Source organism: Podarcis erhardii (assembly GCF_964252035.2).
Source record: "Podarcis erhardii genome assembly, chromosome: 7".
Taxonomy (NCBI): Eukaryota; Metazoa; Chordata; class Lepidosauria; order Squamata; family Lacertidae; genus Podarcis; species Podarcis erhardii.
The window spans coordinates 92,166,915-92,183,903 of NC_138511.1; the positions used below are offsets into that span (position 1 = coordinate 92,166,915).

The window sequence follows — 16,989 nt, forward strand, 5'->3', positions numbered from 1 at the left end:
CCAGAATCCAGAATGGCTTTGTAGTCTGCAGACTGAGCTCCCCTCTGAGCTTTGTCTTCCTTTCCTTCCCCTGGCTCTGGCTTTGTACAACGTGCCAATCAGACGCTCTAGTTTCGGAGGCAGAAACAGAAATGACCGACATGGAGGAGAACTTCCAGCAGACCAGTTCTTTGCCCCAAACCCCCGAGCAAGAGAAATACCTCCGGAATCACTTTGAGACACTGGCTGATGCCCAGGCGGAAGGTAAGGCCAGAGCTGCGGCAATGAGCCCAATGTTGATATTTTCACCCCCTTCCATTGCGAGAATCTCCTGATATGGTTGGTGTTTTGAGAAAGGAGGGGACGGAAACTGCTCTTCGCTTCTTCCGCTCCTGCCTGACTGCCTGTCTCTCTGTGTTATCTGTGTAGTGACTAGATGGCTGAGTGGGAGGTGTAACACACTTGAGCAAGCCAGTAGTTCATTAGTTTGTAGTAGCTATTAGAAATAAAAGGAGTTATGCTTCACAACTAGCTTCCGCGTTATTTATACTCTTCATGAGTCTGGTGCTCACAGTGCACAGTTGTGAGTCCAGTGCACTGGGACCTGTTTTCCAGGATTGGAAGGTCTCTGAAAGTGCCCCGGTCACCTAGCCCAGTCGGGGCAGAACCAGCTATTGAGCCCAGTCGCTGACACCGGTTGCAAGGCGTACTGACACCGAACGGCACAGCGGCTGTGCTCTTCCCATAAGCAAGAGCCCCTCACCTAATAGGCACAGCATAGGAGGTGCATAGGGGCCATTTCTCAGGGTGCTGTTCTTTTGAGTCACTGACTAAGTAACAAACCCCTTGGCAGGCCGTTGGCACTTTGAGGGCAGATTAGAGGTTATTTGCCTCGGGTGTGTTTGTCAGTATTCACTTTTCAGCTACTGCTGGTTGGTGATATTATTAGCTGTATTTATCTCCCAGCTTTTCCTCCAAGGAGCTGAATGTGGGGTGCATGGCTCTCCCTCTCCTCATTTAACCACCACAACAACCCTGTGAGGTAGGCTAGGCTGAGAGGCAGGGACTGGTCCAAGGCCACCCAGTGAGCTTCATGGCCGGGTGGGGATTTCAACCCTGGTCTCCCAGGTCCTACTCCACACTGGCTTTGTCAAGAACTTGGGAAATCTCCCGCTTGGTTTCCGCTTTTTGATGCAGAAAAGTTTGAAGGCTGCCTAAAAGATCTGAAGGCGCCGGAGGAGGAAGAGGAGGAGGCGGCCTTGTTCCAGAATCCTCGCCTGAGCATATCTACCCGTTTTCTCTCCAGCTGCCAAAAAAACAGCAGGTGGGCAGATATATATCTATATTTTAAACCCTGCATTCATGGAAGAACCATCTGAACGGCTGTGTTCCTTTCACACAGGTTTGCAGCTCCCTTTCTTCCGAGGCTCCGTCAGCACTCTCAGGCCGCTGCTGCAGACCAACTGGCGGAGGAGAGTCTCCTGTCGGGCGAGCACAAGAAACCAGAGGCAAGTTGACCGCCTGAGTCGAGGATGAGCTGCTGGGCTCAGCTGTTCCCTTTTGCATCTTGGCAGACGTCTTGCCTCCCAGCCCTTCTGTGAAGATTGGGCACAGCCACGACTTAGTGGCAGCGGAACAGGGGCTCTGCAGGCAGAAGGGAATTTCCAGTTAAAAGATCTCTGGTAACCACACTGGAAAATAATAATAATAATATTATTATTATAATTTATTATTTATACCCCGCCCATCTGGCTGGATTTCCCCAGCCACTCTGGGCGGCTTCCAACAAAAGATTAAAAATACATTAAAACATCAGTCATTAAAAACTTCCCTAAACAGGGCTGCCTTTAGATGTCTTCTAAACAGGTAGTTGTTTATTTCCTTGACATCTGAAGGGAGGGTGTTCCACAGGGCGGGCGCCACCACCGAGAAGGCCCTCTGCCTGGTTCCCTGTAGATTCACTTCTCACAGCGTGGGAACCGCCAGAAGGCCCTCAAAGGTGGATCTCAGTGTCTGGGCTGAACGATGGGGGTGGAGACGCTCCTTCAGGCAGGGTCGTAAGAAGGGGGGGCCAGGGGACGGTCTGCCCCGGGTGCCACCCTGGGGGGAGGTGACAAGGTGGCCCACTGCCTCCCCCCAGCTGTAGAGTGGCCAAGGGTACAGGCACCAAGTGTGCGGCAGCTCATACAGACAGTGCTTGAGTGGCAGCCCGTACGGTTTGCCCCGCCCCTGGTGCCCCACACCGGGTGACTTAGAGGCTTCCTCCGCCTCTGCCTTTAGGTATACAGGACCGAGGCCATTTAGGGTTTCAAGGTCAGCACCAACACTTTGAATTGTGCTCAGAAACATCATGGGAGCCAATGTAGGTCTTTCAGGACCGGTGTTATGTGGTCTCGGAAAAGACCCTACAAGGCTCTCGTCTAGATCAGGGATGTCCAACATGTCGATTCAATCTACTGGTTGATCCCTGCGAGGTTTTGGTAGATCGCAGTCGATCGCTGGCCCCCTTCCGGCCCCAGCCCCTCTCCCTGCACCGGCCTCTATTGTTACAGAAGGAAAGCCGGAGTTTAGAAACCGAGGCTGTTATCTGGCCAGCGATCATAAGGTCAGTGGCTGCTTCTGTTCCTCCCTCAGAAGAGCTGCAAAAAATCCCTTAGCCCCCCAAAAACGCTCCACAACTTTGATCTGAACCCCTAAAAAATGGGTCAATTACTGCCAGATTTTAATTTTGAAAGTAGATCACAGTCTCTCGGGAGTTGGCCACCCCTGGTCTAGACAAATTGATGTCCTCAAAGGCAGCTCCATGTGCCCAGTTCAGAGATGTAAATAAGGCTTTTCTTTGATCCTTCCACATTTGCAAATGTAAATGACTTGAAAGCAGTTTAACTGGAACGTAACCCCCGCATAAATTGGGAGTTGCTCGTAACCGTTTAGGGTGTGTGAAATTCCCAGTGCATTCCTTGTTACACTGATGCAGCTGCGCTGGCTGTGGCCGAGGGGCGTTGTAGTGTGGAAGCTCCAGAGGGCACCAGATTGGCAAATGCTGTGCTGGCAGCTCTATAGCCTGCTGAAATGCCCGAACTCTCCGGCCTCAGAGTCGATGCACGGGAAATGGTGGCTAGGTATTTTGCAGGCAAGGAAGGCACCCAGACCTTGGGGTTTGGGGCATCTGCAATGCTTTTAAACTTGCAGCCCGGGGTTTTGGTTTCTAACAGTCTGTGATGTAACTGCTTTAGAAACTTTCTGAAGAAACCAGCTGTGAGCTGAAGGAAAAGCTTGACGCCAGAGCGTTCATCGCCTCAGGTAGGAAACTTTCTGTAATGTTGTGTTTGCAACAGGTTTGTCATGTAGCAGAGGCAGGAACTGTTACCGTTCCCCGTTGTGGAGAAACATTCGCTGCTGCAGGGTGTGGATTTGACTCTGCCGCTGCGTAGGGTGGATTTCCAGAAATGCCAGTTGATGCAATCAGTTCTCAACTGAAGAATGCTGTTGGGTGTGTTCCCCTCTTCCCCTTCTGGGAAGGCTCCAAATGTAGAAATCTCTCTCTTCCCGCCCCCCTCCCTATGTTCTTAGAATCACAGGTCCTGGTCAAAAACTTTGAAATAAACCTGCAGCCTTTGTGCACCAAGTTTCAAGAGACTTTGCAGCTTTACGATAAGGTGAGATATAGGAAAAGGCAGCGACATCAGAACTTTTCCAAAAAATTCTTCTCCATCTACATATTTCGGGGGGGGGTCATCAGATTATCCTGTCAGATGTCTAGGAGATGGTTTATATAGGGCTGTGGGGTACTGTTGTGGTGGTGTGGGTCCCTGGCATCCTTGTCCCAGCCCAGTTTCGGTCACGGGTGCGAATCCTGGGTGTGAAAGCGTTTGTCCTTTTCCTGTGCAGGTGACATCCTGCTGCGACTCCACGGAGGAGGAGCTTCTCCACGTAAAGAACCGGCTGCTTAGCACTTTCTCCTGGATGAAACGGGAGCTGGACTCCCGAGCGATCAAGAACAACACAGACGCGGCAACAGCCACGGACAGCCCCTCGCCCTGGCAGAAGCGCCTTCAGGACAGCGAGACCCGCTCTCTCCTGAAGCATTACTCCGACTCGCTGCTGAACATGGTCCAGAAGAAGCTGGAGGAAACCCACAAAGCGGACGTCGCCTGAATCGCCCCTGGCAAGGGGATACGTCTGCCCCGCCCCTAAACGAAATTTATTGCGGCGCTGAGTTCAAGAGAACGTGCCCATTAACTTCCGTGTGACTCCTGAGGAGTTAACAGCAGTCAAGAAGGGGACAGATTAGCATTTGTAACTCTAGTTTATAACTCTAGTCTATGTTTCCTGTACACACACACACACACACACACACACACACACACACACACACATATACATATATTTTCCCCCTGGAAGCAAATACTGACAAGTTGTCGTTTTTAGCTTTTCCCAGAGACCTCTTACGAAAAACATTCTTTATAAGAATGAGGGGAGTAGGAGGAGAAGCAGGGTGAGGTAAGTTCTTATGGGTGCTCTGATATTCCTCCACGGTGCTTCCTTTGTCCGTCTGTGTGAGTGTGAACACTGCTTTGCAACAGCGGTTCTTAAACGTTTGCTGTTTTTTTCTTGGTTTTGAGAATTAATAAAATTGTATTAGATTTTGAAAAGTGTGTGTGTGTGTGTGTGTTGATTGGGTGGGACTCACTGCTGAGTGAGCAGTCTTCATCCCCCTTCATGCTTCCCAGATCTGCTCCCAACCCTCTAGAAGAGATTTATGGGGGCACACAGAGAGCTGCAGGGGGGGGGGCGAGAGGAAGGTGAAGTCCTGTGCAACAAGCAGGAGTCATATCATGCTTATGGACTTCATATGAGTGTGTGGGGCTGTAACTCCGCAGTGGAGCATTGCAGAGCCAACTTCAGGCAGGTCTGAGAACTACCGTATTTTTCGCTCTATAGGACACATTCCCCCCCCCCTCCAAAAATGAAGGGGAGATGTGTGTGCGTCCTATGGAGCGAATGCAGGCTTTCACTGAAGCCTGGAGAGTGAGAGGGGTTGGTGCGCACCGACCCCTCTCACTCTCCAGGCTTCAGGCAGCTATCCGCAAACCTTCGGAGCGCTTCTTGGCTTCTGCCAAAGCTGCGTGCAGCCTCTCCCGGCTGAAGAGGTTGTGCGTGGCTAAAGAGGAAGCCAAGACAGACAGCGGGATGGATCCTGCTCGCTGTCTTGGCTTCTTTGCTCTTTGGGGCTGGGGGGGGAAATAATTCCTCCCCCCCCCTTTATTTCCCCCCCTAAAAACTAGGTGCGCCCTATGGTCCGGTGCGCCTTAGGGAGTGAAAAATACGGTATCTTTGAAACCCTGGAGAGCTGCTGCCAGTTAGTGTCCACAGTACTGAGCTTGATGGAGCCATGCTCTGACTTGGTAGTAAAAAGACAGTCACGGAACCGAGAAATTGCAGAAAGCAAATGAAATACCGCAAAAATCCCTGAAACGAGAAGTAATCGACTAGAAATATTACCTTATGGAAATAAACCAAATAGTAAAAATCAAAAAGTTTAAGGGAAAAATTAGAAAAACCTGAAATTGAACAAAGCCTTAACGGGATGCTGGCTACAAACCTCATTTCATTGAACTATTATAATACTTCAGAATTTTTGGGGAGTTCTACCCCCTTTTTTTGAATTTTGGTCATTTAAAGTTTATGAGTTTTCTATTTCTTTCTGAGGAAACTGAATAGTTCAGTGAAACGAGGTTTGTAGCCAGCATCCCATTAAGGCTTTGTTCAGTTTTAGGTTTTTCTAATTTTTTTCTTAAACTTTGTGATTTTTACTATTTAGTTTATCGCCATAAGATATTTCTAGTCGATTACTTCTCATTTCAGGGATTTTCACGGTACTTCATTTGTTTTGTGCAATGGTCTGGCTTGGTAGCTTTTGACATTCCTAGCAGCTGACTAGGACTGGGCTCGGGGGGGGGGGCGGGGGGGACGGGACAGCATGATCCTACGCTTCCTACCATGAAAAGAGAGATTGAGACTAGACGGATCTTTGTTGCGCCGCAGGAGGGCTCTTCCATGTTCTTAAGACCTACTGTTGAGAGGAAAACATTTGTTTATTTTATTTATTTCCATTACCTCTTAAAACATATGAAAGCAGCTTGCAACAAACATACATAAATCCATACAGTAAAGTATTAAAAATTAAGATCGGACATCAGTTCATTATTGAAGTACAATGTATTCTCAACTGTAAGCCTGCTGGGGGGAAAAATTCAGCAAGCATTTAAAAGTCAAAACAGAGGGCACCTGCTGAATCTCTAGTGGCAGAGAGTTCCACAGGACTGGGCCAATGACACTGAAGTCCCGGTTCCTTCTTGTTGTCAAATGAGCCTTGCCAACTCAGGGAAATGACCAGTTATGGCCCTGCAGACGATCTCTGTGATTGAGCTGGGATATTAAGTGTTCAGGCAATTCCCCCAGTTCGGCTTGACCAAAGTTGTTCAGGGCTTTGTAAATCAATGCAAGGCTCTTGAACCTAACTCTGTAGTAGATGGAAATATGGAATAAATACGGAAATGGGAGGCGTGAGGGACGGGATGGAATCTCCTGGAAGATGGCCGGGCTGTCTTGTCTGGAACCCTGATCAGGAGCACGTCCCACGGCCACTTTCTGCAGCAGCTCCCGGTTAGCGATACAGTCAAGGTAAGACCTCGGCTGAACTCTCCGGCATGGTTTGTTAATCAAAACTCGAGAGAGAGAGAGAGAGTCGGCTGCATAAAATCAAACTGCTCAGAAAGCTGTCCATGGAAACAGGTTTATTCAAATCCGAGTGAGACATGGAAATGTGGCTCTGTTTGAAAGGAGAGATTTGTTTGCTTGCGAGCATCTGGGCTGGAAAAACCCACCGGGAACCGGCTGCCCAAACAACCCCCCCCCCACTCCCAGGCTTGCTCACAGGGTGGGGCTTTTCTGCGGTGGCAGGAAGGCATTTCTCTCTTTTGTTAAAAAAAAACAATTTTTATTAATAATTTCAACATAACAAATTATCAAAAGCATATCATCTTTGTTCCCCCCTTTTTCCCCCTTCTCCCCTCCCCAAGAAAAAACCCCTACAAGACTTCCCTCAGCTCTTATCTCCAGTTTTTCAACACATATTATTCTCTGCATATTATGAAATTGTAAAGATCCTTAAATTATCTTATCAATTACATTAACAATAATAAATTTGTGTGTGTTTATTCAAAACCTGCCAAGGAGTCCAATTCATTTTGTTGGTTATTTTAAGTAATTTGTAAAAAGTTCCCATTCTTCTTTAAGGCCACCATTGTCCTTGTCTCGCAGTTTGTATGTCAATTTCGCCAGTTCTGCATAGTCCATCCATTTCCCTTGCCACTCTTCTTTTGTCGGGATTTCCTCGTTCTTCCATCCTTGTGCTATTGGGACTCTTGCCGCCGTTGTCGCAGACATCAAGATATTTCTGAATTTCCTTGGCAGGTCTTTTCCTGCAATCCCTAACGGAAGGCATTTCTCGTACCCAGCCTTTGCCAAGATGGTTCATTGCAGGAAATCAGAGCTTGAACATCCTGTATGGCAGAACCCACCATTCTCTCATGGGCTTCAGTGTTGAACTGTTCCAACTGTTGCATGTATGTCCTAAACTCTAGTTTATCACATAGTGATTTATTCTTACAGCACCTTGTTTCCCTAATAACCTGTCTATTTTGCAAAAATAAATTGCTTTCATGGTGTAGCATTATACATACATGATTAGCCACGGCTCTGGCCAGCACTCTGATCCCAATACTGTGAAAACAAAATAAAAAAATTCCTTCCAGTAGCACCTGAAAGACCAACTAAGTTAGTTCTAGGTATGAGCTTTCGTGTGCATGCACACTTCTTCAGATACACTGAGACAGAAGTCACCAGACCCTTCTATATAGTGAGAAGGTGGGGAGGGGTATTACTCAGAAGGGTGGTGGGAATGGGTGATTGGCAGATAGCTGTGATGAGCCTGTTGACGACTCTTAACGACTGCAATAGGTCTTACAGGAAAAAGCAAGGGGTGAGAAGGTGAAAAATGGCTTTGTCATGTGTAATGAGATAAGAATCCAAGGTCTTTGTTCAGACCAGGTTTCTCCATGGTTTTAAGTTTGTAACCTGAAGTACCACAATACTGTGGTACTTCAGGTTACAGACGCTTCAGGTTACAGACTCCACTAACCCAGAAATATTACCTCGGGTTAAGAACTTTGCTTCAGGATGAGAACAGAAATCGCGTGGTGGCGGTGCGGCGACATTAGCTAAAGTGGTACCTCAGGTTAAGAACAGTTTCAGGTTAAGAACGGACCTCCGGAACGAATTAAGTTCTTAACCCGAGGTACCCCTGTACCTCTGTCCTGACTGCAGTGTTTCAAGATGCTAGAAGTGCTGGCTACTTAACCTTTTAGCTTGCTCTGTGTAGTATTAGTATCTTCTGCTAGTGGTGCTCCTCCAGTTGCAAGTGTTAGTGAAAGAACAGTCTTACATTGGGTCAGGACACGGATCCATCTAGTCAAATGCTGCATGCCTAGATTTATTCTGTGAACCGCCATAAGACCCCCAGGTCTAGGGCGGTATATAAATTCGATTAATAATAATGATAATAATGGCAACTCCTCAGAACACACCGGTGACAGGCAAAGATCTAGCAGGGGTGTGTTGTGTTAGTGTGCAAAGGTTACTTTTTTAAAAACCTGCCCAATTTCCCCCGGTCATTAAATTCTAGGCCAACTGATGGTGTTTTGGTGGTGAACAGGTTGGCCTTTTTCAATGTCCAGTTTGACGCATGTGAGTGAGCACTGTTGCCATCGAGTATCGGGTGAACCGCCCGTTTCCTGCAGCTGTCCTGTTCAAAGAGACAAGCCGGCTAACCGTCCTCAACTCTTCCCTCTAGAGCGAAGTGCAGGATTTGCATAGAGAGGATGGAGATCTCTTGTTGCCTTTGCAGTTAGGAGCACAAAGTATGCAAAGGAGCTGGGATTCGGTTCGCATTCAGAACGCACACGCATACACACCTGCCCCGCAACACTGATTCAAATCGCGAGATATCCAGTGTCGCTCTTGTAAACAGCCCAGGCTCTTTCGCACTCGTCTCTAGAATCAGAACCTTCACTGGACTTCGGCGGAGATTTTGGATTCGGCTTGGCAACAGACCAGAAGGTGAGTGGTTTGATTTCTGGGTGCCTGTTCCTGCTTTTGTAGAAGGTAGCTGGGTGTTTGGATGAGAAACTGGGGTTGTAGCCTCTGATCTGGAAAAGAGGCAGAGCAGGAGAGAATCTTCTTGTTGCTGTTTAGTCATTTAGTGGTATCCGCCTCTTCGTGACCCCCTGGACCAGAGCACGCCAGGCCCTCCTGTCTTCCACTGCCTCCCGCCGTTTGGTCAAACACATGCTGGTCGCTTCGAGAACACTGTCCAACCATCTTGTCCTCTGTCGTCCCCTTCTCCTTGTGCCCTCCATCTTTCCCAACATCAGGGTCTTTTCCAGGGAGTCTTCTCTTCTCATGAGGTGGCCAAAGTCTTGGAGCCTCAGCTTCAGGATCTGTCCTTCCAGTGAGCACTCAGGGCTGATTTCCTTCAGAATGGAGAGGTTTGATCTTCTTGCAGTCCATGGGACTCTCAAGAGTCTCCTCCAGCTCCATAATTCAAAAGCATCAATTCTTCGGCGATCAGCCTTCTTTATGGTCCAGCTCTCACTTCCATACATCACTACTGGGAAAACCATAGCTTTTACTATACGGACCTTTGTTGGCAAGGTGATGTCTCTACTTTTTAGATGCTGTCTAGGTTTGTCATGGCTTTTCTCCCAAGAAGCAGGCGTCTTTTAATTTCGTGACTGCTGTCAAAGTGCCAAAGTCCCGCTAGGGAATCTCAAGCCTACGGTTGCGCCAGCCATGCCTAAATCTTTCCTGGTCAAGCGGCGAGTCTCGACCCGACTGGCGTCCCGGGATTGGGGAGAGCTCTCTGACCAACTTCGCGGAGACTTGTACATCCCAGGTAGGTGTGCTAATTTTTTTTGCGTTGCCTTCAACATGAAAGTGATATTTTAGGGAGCAGGCGGGGGCCATGACTTGCATCATAGGAGCCTACACAACACAATGTAGGTTTTATTTTATTTGTTTTTTATCTTCTATTTTTGGGAAATGTACATCCAGGTTTTTTTCCTTTAATTTTTTGGGGGGGGCCCCAAGAGAGTGAGGCCCTAAGCTAGAGCTTGTTTAGCTTATACGTAAATCCGGCACTGGTTTTTCCAGAAGGCAGCTTGGCTCAAACTCTGGCAGACCCCAGGCTCCTCGCAGGCGGCTCGGTGAATGTGTGGGGAAGAACCCACGCAGGAAACTTCCTCCAAGGCCTCGCTCAAAGCCCGTGTCACCCTCAACTGGATCCCGTGGGGAAATATCCCAGGAGCAGCAAGGTAAGAACCCAGGAAGATCAGGCCAGCTGTTTTCACAGTGGCCGGCCAGATCAGGGCGTCTTGAATTGTTCCAGCTTTCCAATTCCGAAAATGAGGGGTGCTAAAAAGTTGAGGCGTGACCTGGGGATTCGAAACATGTTTGGGCTGAAATAATATGATTTTGTTTGGCTGGGTACGTAAAATGCGTGCACAAGTCACAGAACCCATAAAGAATGATTGAGAGGTGCTTGCAGTTATACATTATTCAGGTAGGTAGCTGTGCTGGTCTGATGCAGTCAAAATAAAAAATAAATTACAAATTGTCCAGCAACACCTTATAGACCAACTAAGTTTGTTCTGGTATAAACTTTCGTGTGCATGCACACTTCTTCTGTTTCAGTGTAATTACCGTATTTTTCGCTCTATAAGACGCACCAGACCACAAGACGCACCTAGTTTTTGGAGGAGGAAAACAAGAAAAAACACTCTGAATCCCAGAAGCCAGAACAGCAAGAGGGATCGCTGCGCAGTGAAAGCAGCAATCCCTCTTTCTGTTCTGGCTTCTGGGATAGCTGCGCAGCCTGCATTCGCTCCATAAGACGCACACACATTTCCCCTTACTTTTTAGGAGGGAAAAAGTGAGTCTTATAGAGCCAAAAATACGGTATATATTATTGTTATTTAGCATTACCTGAAATCTTCAGAAGGTAGCATAAAAATAATTTGGTTTTCCAAAAGCAGTTGATGTGCTTCTTTATCCAAGATAAATGTTGCAAAAAAAGGTGCCACGTAACAGCCACCCTGCGTCCGTAAGAACTCAGTCGCTTAGTGTGGCAGAACCAACGCTTTGGAACTCCCTGGCACTGGATATCAGCCTTAACTGTATTCTTATCAGCACCTGCTGGAGACATCCTTATTTAGACAAGCTTACCTAGATAGTTTAGAAAGCTTGTGTGAGTTTTGATGTGTTTTAATCTCTTCTCTTGTGGTTTTATGAATGTTTTCAATCATGTAACGATAATTCTATTGCCATTTTCGTAAACTGCTTTGAGGTTTGTTTCCTGCAATCAAGCGGTTTATAAATTATATGCAATAAATATTGGAGCTCAGTGGGTAGAGCACGAGACTCTTAATCTCACGGTTGTGGGTTTGAGCCCCGCGTTGGGCAAAAGGTTCCTGCATGGCAGGGGGTTGGACTAGATGACCCTTGGGGTCCCTTCCAACTATAATAAAATATAATAATAATAATTTATTATTTCTACCCCGCCCATCTGGCTGGGTTACCTCAGCCACTCTGGGCGGCTTCCAACAAAATATTAAAATTACATTAAAACATCAGTCATTAAAGACTTCCCTAAACAGGGCTGCCTTCAGATGTCTTCTAAATGTCAGATAGTTGTTTATTTCTTTGACATCTGATGCGAGGGCGTTCCACAGGGCGGGCGCCACCACCGAGAAGGCCCTCTGCCTGGTTCCCTGTAACCTCACTTCTCACAAGGAGGGAACCGCCAGAAGGCCCTCGGCACTGGACCTCAATGTCCGGGCTGGATGATGGGGGTGGAGGCACTCCTTCAGGTATACTGGGCCGAGGCCATTTAGGGCTTTAAAGGTCAGCTCGGAAACGTACTGGGAGCCAATGAAGGTCTTTCATGACAGGTGTTATATGGTCTCGGCGGCCGCTCCCAGTCACCAGTCTAGCTGTCACGTTCTGGATTAGTTGTAGTTTCCGGGTCACCTTCAAAGGTAGCCCCACGTAGAGTGCATTGCAGTAGTCCAAGCGGGAGATAACCAGAGCATGCGCCACTCTGGCGAGACACTCTGTGGGCAGGGAGGGTCTCATCCTGCATACCAGATGGAGCTGGTAGACAGCTGCCCTGGACACAGAATGGACCTGCACCTCCATGGACAGCCGTGAGTCCAGAATGACTCCCAGGCTGCGCACCTCCGCAATTGTATGAAAAGAAAAATGAATGGAATGGCCATGCTGGCTGAGACTGAGGGGAGTGGTAGTTCCAAGCCTCTGGGTTGCATAACATTGCAGGTCCTCTGGTTTGCAAACTCCCAACCTGTCTCGCTTCTTCCCTTTCTGCTCCGTCCAGGGCAGGAGTCCTGCAGCGCCGCAGTTCCAGTGCTGCGTGTGCAGCAAGCACTTCCCTCTGCAGCGCATGCTGAACCGCCACCTCAAGTGCCACAGCTTGGTCAAGAAGCACGTCTGCAGGTACTGCGGCAAGGGCTTCAATGACACCTTCGACCTCAAGAGGCACCTGAGGACGCACACAGGTGGGGACCTCACCCCGCGAGGGCCTTGGCTCTTGTTGCTCACCTTGGTGGGGAACTTACAAACAGAACATCCATATTGACCAATGGATTGTGTTTTGTTGTTGTTGCAGGAATTTATGCATAGGTTGGGGGGGTTGCCCCTCCAGCAGATATCACACACATGCAGCCCACTACCAAAATCAGCACAATCACTTTTGTGACTTTTATGATTTGTTCCCACAAAGCACTTCATCACAGTTTCTCCCTATCTATTCAAAGGGCCTCCGCTGCACAATACCAAATGTAACAATTCACTGATAAATGCATCTATGTGCTGGCTCACTGGGAAAACTTCAGAAATTCCTATAGACATGTGAGCTCAGCTCCTCAGCAGCCCCTCTGCCTGAGTGATAATTCCTGGCATCCTGATACCTGAGTGCCAGACAGGTAGCCATTCCAGAAACAACAAACCCAGTTGAAGACAAAAGGGTGGGATTAATTTAGCTGGGAAACAGGGAAATGTAAATATCTCTTTTGTTTCACTTGTTGGGTGGAGGGCAAGGGGAACCATGGGGCAGGGTCCAGGATGCTCAGATTACGGCCACCAGACCTCCCCTTTCATGATGTATGAGTGATGTAGTTTGGGGGGGTGTAACATGGGGATTAGCAGCTAATAAACGTTTGGGGCTCTTTTGTTCGGGGCTTCCATCTTGTTCCACCTGGTGGCAGGTGGGAGTCCTGTCACGACAGTCTTCAATCAAGACCAAGCCGACTGGCTGCTGTTTTGCTCTGGGATTCCTGGCTGGGGTCCTTGTTTTTTGTCCAAGGGAGGTCTCAGATTTCTCCGTTAACATTGTAAATAATTTTTATTAATTTTTCTTTAATAACACTCTAATTGGTAGAATATCAAATCTTGCCACCACAATACAAATAATAAAGCCAATTATACATTTCAAATTACATTATTTTTAAAAAACTTCCCACGTTCTGGCTGGTCAGGAGAAAAAAATATATTTATTGTTGTTGAGCCGCACCGCCGGTGGGCGCTGTACAGCTGCATCAGCTGCTTGGAGGACATGTCAAGAAGCTGGTCCAGGTCAACACCCTGATAGGTGAACTTCCAGAAAGTACGCTTCTTATTTTCTGCTCCACTTCCACCACCTTGGCCGCAGTCTCCTCCAGGAAAAGGCCGAGATCCCACACGGTTTGCTCCTAGCGAGAGCCCAAAATCTTCATTCCTGTAACTTTTAGCCATGAGTTCAAGTCCTACTCTCTAGAGCAGGAGAAAACAAGCTTGCTCTATCTTCCATATGACAGCCCTTGAGATATTTGAAGATGGCCATCATATCTCCTCTCAGCCTCTTTTCCAGGCTAAACATACCCAGCTCCTTCAAGCGTTCCTCATCAGGCTTGGTTTCCAGACCCTTGGTTGCCCTCCTCTGTGACCTTCCAGCTTCTCAACATCCTTCTTAAATTGTGGCGCCCAGAACTGGACACAGTATTCCAAGGCAGAGTAGAGTGGGACTATTAGTTGGTCTGGACACTAGTCTTCTGTTGATGCAGCCTAGAATAGCATAAGTTTTGCTGCTGCGTCACACTGTGGACTCATGTTAAGCTCTAGATCCTTTTTCTATGTCCTACTCGCAAGCCAGGTGTCTCCGCCATTTTATATTTGTGCATCTGGTTCTTCCTGCCAAAGTGCAGACCCTTACATTTGTCCCTCTTGAAAGTCACTGTGGTAATTTGGGCCCAGCTCTCCCATCTGTTAAGGTCATTTTGAATCCCCAAAACCGTATCTTCTGATCATCTTCTGAAACCTTCCTTCGTGTGCTGCCTCCTCGAGAGGTCCAGAGGGTGGCAACAGAGAACGGGACCTTCTCTGCAGTGGCTCCCCATCTGTGGAATGCTCTCCCCAGGGAAGTTTGCCTGGTGCCTTCATTACACACTTTTAGGTGCCAGGAAAAAACGTTCCTTTTTAACCAGGCCTTTGGTCGACCTGGTGGACATCCTATGCCTTTTTTAAAAAAACATATGGGGGGCTGCTATCAGGTTGTTTTTATTTTGATGATGTATTTTGTGGTTTTATATCTTGATTTTATTCTGTGAACCACCCTGAGACCCCCGGGTATAGGGCAGTATATAAATTCAATATATAAAAATAATTTCCCCAGAGATGGCAAAGTTAACGCGATTAATGAGAGAAAACTCATTACGGACACAGGTGAAACTCAAAAAATTTGAATATCATGGAAAAGTTCATTTATTTCAGTAATTCAATGCTATTGAAGCTTCCTGGTCTTCCATAACACCTCAGCAGTGCCACAGGCTGATGGCATCCATGCCACGCCGCATTGAGGCAGTAATTGATGCCAAAGGGGCCCAAACCAAGTACTGAGTACATATGCATGCTTCAACTTCTCAGAGGTCCAATATTGCTCTATTTGCAATCCTTGTTTTGCTGATTTCATTTAATATTCTAATTTTCTGAGATTGTTAATTTGGGGTTTTCATCAGCTGTATGCCATGATCATCACAATTATAACAAATAAAGGCTTGACATATCTTGCTTTGAATGTCATGAGTCTATCTCATATATCAGTTTCACCTTTTAAGTTGAATTACTGAAATAAATGAACTTTTCCATGATATTCTAATTTCTCGATCCTGTATTAAGGATTGGAAATTTCTAAGGGACTTTTTGCATGAAAGCAAAAATGAGTATCGGGAGTTGAAGACTGACAAAATATCGAATTGTAGAGGTTTTATTATTTTGCGGTTTTATATCTTGATTTTATTCTGTGAACCGCCTTGAGACCCCCGGATATAGGATGGTATATAAATTCAATGAATAATAATATAGGCCTGTCCACCTGACATTTGCTCCTCCGCAGGCATCCGCCCGTACCGCTGCTGTGTCTGCGACAAAGCCTTCACCCAGCGCTGCTCCCTCGAGTCGCACCTCAAGAAAATCCACAGCATCCAGCAGCGATACGCTTACCGCGAGCGCCGCTCCAAGCTCTTTGTGTGTGAGGAGTGTGGCTTCACCTGCAGCGGCAGTGAGGAGTACTACGGCCACGTCCGCCGCCTGCACCCCGGCCACGGGATCCTGGCCAGAGGGTTCCAGAAGGTGGCGCCGGCCGACCTCCACCCCAGGTTCCACGTCCTCTACCCTTCCGCATACTGAGGCCCAGAGGCCAGGGCCGAGGAAACCGGGAAACAGCAGCACCCAAATCCCATGTACGGAAAACGGGGGAGTAGAAAAACTAGCCAAATCATGCATTTGGAGCAAGTTGTTCCGTTGCCCGTGCCAAGAGGGGACTGTGCCAATTCTGCACCTCTTCTAAGTGTTGGGCGTCTCGCCCAGCCCTGCCTTGCGATCTATGTTTCTCAAAATTAGCTGTTACCAAAATATGCGACAGTCTCGGAGGACTAAAAACTTTTGTTTTCAAAATGAAGGTTCCCAGAAGGCTGTGTTTTCAAGTCTTTTCTCCAAGCTCGGTTGCAGGTGCCCTTGCTTTCTGAGGCGAGATGGGTGACCGCCAGGGGCAGGGCTTTTTCTGTGGTGGCCCCCAAGCTGTGGAACGCTCTCTGCAGGCATTTCGGCCTTTGTGACGCTCTTCCAGGCACCAACCAAAACGTTTTTTGCACTTGCCCAAGTTTTTGGTTGCGCTGAATATGTGGCTGTTTCTAATCTGTTAATCTTGTAATGAGTTGTGTTTTGTCACATGCCGCCTCGCGGGGCCAATATTGGTGGCGAGACAGCATATAATTATATTAAAAACTATGTTTCCTCATGGCCAGGGGAATATTTTGTTCTGCTTCCTGCTTAAAAGCAGCAACATAAGTGGCCTCCACTCTGACCATGGCAGTCTTGCAATAAAGTACAGTGGTGCCCCGCAAGACGAACGCCTCGCAAGACGGAAAACCCGCTAGACGAAAGGGTTTTCCGTTTTGGAGGTGCTTCGCAAAACGAATTTCTCTATGGGCTTCTTCACAAGACGAAAATGTCTTGCAAGTTCCTACGGGTTCCCCCCCCCCTTTTTCTAAGCCGCTATGCCGCTTAACAGCTGATCTGCTAAGCCGCTTATCAGCTGATCCGCTAAGCCGCTTAACAGCTGATCCGCTAAGCCACTTATCAGCTGATCCGCTAAGCCGCTTATCATCTGATCTGCTAAGCCCCTAAGCCGCTAATAGCGCTAATCCGCTAAGCCGTCAATGGGCTTGCTTCGCAAGACGAAAAAACCGCAAGACGAAGAGACTCACGGAACGGATTCTTTTCGTCTTGCGAGGCACCACTGTAGCTCATTTTTTTAAAAGCGGGTGGGCACAAGCTATC

General features: G+C 47.8%; 2 protein-coding genes across 4 annotated transcripts in view; both read left to right on the forward strand.

The window, feature by feature from the left end:
* Positions 1-4,338, forward strand: part of WDR62 (WD repeat domain 62) — a 28,920-nt gene extending 24,582 nt beyond the window's left edge. For both annotated transcript variants that reach the window (XM_081868673.1, XM_081868674.1), the window contains exons 25-30: positions 112-243; positions 1,177-1,303; positions 1,382-1,487; positions 3,216-3,282; positions 3,553-3,638; positions 3,871-4,338. In XM_081868673.1, coding sequence (XP_081724799.1) covers positions 112-243; positions 1,177-1,303; positions 1,382-1,487; positions 3,216-3,282; positions 3,553-3,638; positions 3,871-4,137 — 785 coding nt within the window. In that variant the 3' untranslated portion in view covers positions 4,138-4,338. The remainder of the gene's footprint in view (positions 1-111; positions 244-1,176; positions 1,304-1,381; positions 1,488-3,215; positions 3,283-3,552; positions 3,639-3,870) is intronic.
* A 5,455-nt stretch (positions 4,339-9,793) lies between these two features.
* Positions 9,794-16,124, forward strand: OVOL3 (ovo like zinc finger 3). 2 transcript variants are annotated; one of them, XM_081869665.1, is made up of 4 exons: positions 9,794-9,997; positions 10,255-10,415; positions 12,494-12,674; positions 15,545-16,124. In XM_081869665.1, the coding sequence occupies exons 1-4, from the start codon at positions 9,895-9,897 to the stop codon at positions 15,835-15,837; spliced, it is 738 nt and encodes a 245-aa protein (XP_081725791.1). In that variant the 5' UTR covers positions 9,794-9,894; the 3' UTR covers positions 15,838-16,124. The 2 variants fall into 2 exon arrangements, 1 of the variants encoding a protein (XP_081725791.1); XR_014158390.1 differs by lacking the exons at positions 9,794-9,997; positions 10,255-10,415; positions 12,494-12,674 and adding an exon at positions 13,676-13,765 and having other exon boundaries at positions 15,545-15,678.
* The last annotated feature ends 865 nt before the right edge of the window (positions 16,125-16,989 follow it).